The sequence below is a fragment of the Salmo salar genome, chromosome ssa12 (genome assembly GCF_905237065.1).
Source record: "Salmo salar chromosome ssa12, Ssal_v3.1, whole genome shotgun sequence".
NCBI lineage: Eukaryota > Metazoa > Chordata > Actinopteri > Salmoniformes > Salmonidae > Salmo > Salmo salar.
In genome coordinates this window covers 14,112,953-14,115,000 of record NC_059453.1, presented here as the reverse complement: position 1 = coordinate 14,115,000, position 2,048 = coordinate 14,112,953, and the positions used below count along the sequence as shown (strand labels likewise).

Here is a 2,048-nt window from a genome sequence, read left to right as displayed (position 1 = left end):
AAAACACACCAGACCAGAAACGTCATTTTAAACCCAAGATTAATTTAGGTCAAATTATAGATTTGCCTTCAGAATAGTTTCACATGCGATTTAGTTTAGTTAGAGGCTGAATGAGAGAGAAACAGGGATTAAATCCAGGGAGAAAAGAGAAAGACGTCTGTCTGCGTTGTTTTGATATGTTGATCATTAATTCATAAGCAGACAGGGTGTAGTGAGTCTATTATGCGCTTCCTCTCTCTGTGTAGTCTATGCTATAGGACGTGTTGGAAATATTAAGTTACCTTATTCCCAATGTGTTTATCCTGCAGTGAGCTCTTAAGCAGTCTGTTAGCGGGGCCGGGTGGCTTCGCTGGTGCTGGCGCTGCCTCCACTCCCCTCACCGGGAGAGTGATGTTCCCACACCGGGTCCTCCGCAGCCGACCTCTCGCCACCTCTCTCTCCAGAACCACCTTGACCCTGTTGCGGGTCAGCTTACCCTCAGATGAGAGGCCGTCTTGGCTGGTCAGGTAACCCAGGATCTCCTTCAGTCCCAGTGGCTTGTGGCCCCCGCGGGTCTCCCCTCTTAACGCGGAGGCTCGGTTCTGCTCGGCTAGTCTGCGGACGGAGGCGATCAGTCTTTCGCCCAAATCCGAGCTGGTCTGCCCGCTGCCCCCGACCCACGGGTTCCCCTCACCTCGGCCGGCCCGGAGTTTGGGTTTGACAGGTGGGGATGCTGGCTGAAGCTGTTTCGGCCGCAGGAGGTGGCTGTTGCTGCTGGAACTTGAACTGGCGCTTCCCTGGCCAATGTTATTTTCCGTTTCAGCAGCAACACCAACGCAGCTACTGCTGCCCTCCTGCCCCGCCGTCTGCACCCCCCCTGCTCCACCCCAGACCCCCTTTGCTTTGCTTGGAGCACCGCTCCCATCTTGGCCCGGTTTTGTTTCGTGGTTGCCGGCCAAAGGGCTGCTGCCACCCCCCTCCTGCCCTCCTCCTCCTCTTTCTCCTAATCTCTTGTCTTTTGACGCACTTGCTTTCCCACTGCAGCCTCTCCCGGCAGCACAGCCCGTTTCACCACAACCCGGGCAATAGCCAGGGCCGTTTCCGCTATTCAGTGGAAAAAGCTTTAGTTTTTTCTCGGAGGTGATACCCGGGGTTTCGGGCCGGGGGTCAGGGCACTCACTCGGCTCCGAGACAGAATCCTCCTCTCGGTCCCGGCTCTCCACCTCCTCTAGGTCGGTAAAGCTGTGCGCGCTGTCCCCGTTGTTCAAACTGGAGTGTTTGGCTTGCTCTCCCTCCACCTCGCTACCGCCGCCGCTACCCGGCGTCAAGTCACTCTTCTTTCGACTCTTTCTCTGCACCTTCGCCGCATTCCTGTAGGATATGGAGCCCTTGTAGCTAACTTTGAGCACTGTTTGCTCTTGGATCAGTTTCTCCAGTTCCTCCCGGGTTCTGTCTGGATCCGAGCCGTGTCTTCTCCGGACCATACGACATATTCTCTCAAGGTCCGGTCGGGCTTTCCGTGAGCGTAGAGAGTCGATGGTCTCGAGGATCCAGTCCCGGTACTTGGATTCGGACATTTTTGTTGTTGTCTTCCCAGCGGTTGAGTTTGGGTTTGGCCGAGTGCGTCTTTTCTCTCTTGTTGTTCCTGAAGTGACGCTGTAAGACGCTCTCCTACACCGACCCAGTGCGAGCAGAGAGCGAGCCCGGCAGAGCGGAGAATGAAGAACGGAAACCTCGATGTGCGCCTGCGTTGGCCACATTGTGCGCTTAAGGTGGACTGACGAAGATGGCGTCCCCTTCAGTTCACCCACAGCAGACATACGCGGACGGTAGCTTATTTAAGGTAGCGGTTTTTTCCCCCGTTTTTTGCGCATCTCAAGCACATCGCTCTTTGTTCACATTCCCGCTGCTTTTGGGAAACGTGAACACGCTTTTATTGGTTGTAATACATACACAGATTTGGAAATGGTATTATGTTGGATTTCTGCATATGAACACGTCTTAGGTGGGTCTCTCCAGAGTCCAGACTAAAGAGACAACAGCTGGCTGGATGACTGCGGTAGGAGACT

At 54.5% G+C, this 2,048-nt stretch overlaps 1 protein-coding gene across 5 annotated transcripts in view; it reads right to left on the bottom strand.

Moving 5' to 3' along the window:
- LOC106564258 (sterile alpha motif domain-containing protein 1) overlaps positions 1–1,779 on the bottom strand; it is a 17,132-nt gene extending 15,353 nt beyond the window's left edge. For 2 of the 5 annotated variants that reach the window (XM_045690781.1, XM_045690784.1), the window contains exon 1: positions 282–1,764. In XM_045690781.1, coding sequence (XP_045546737.1) covers positions 282–1,739 — 1,458 coding nt within the window. In that variant the 5' untranslated portion in view covers positions 1,740–1,764. Of the gene's footprint in view, positions 1–281 lie in introns of all 5 variants that reach the window. The other 3 variants (XR_006757885.1, XM_045690783.1, XM_045690782.1) reach the window with 3 other exon arrangements.
- Positions 1,780–2,048: the final 269 nt, after the last annotated feature.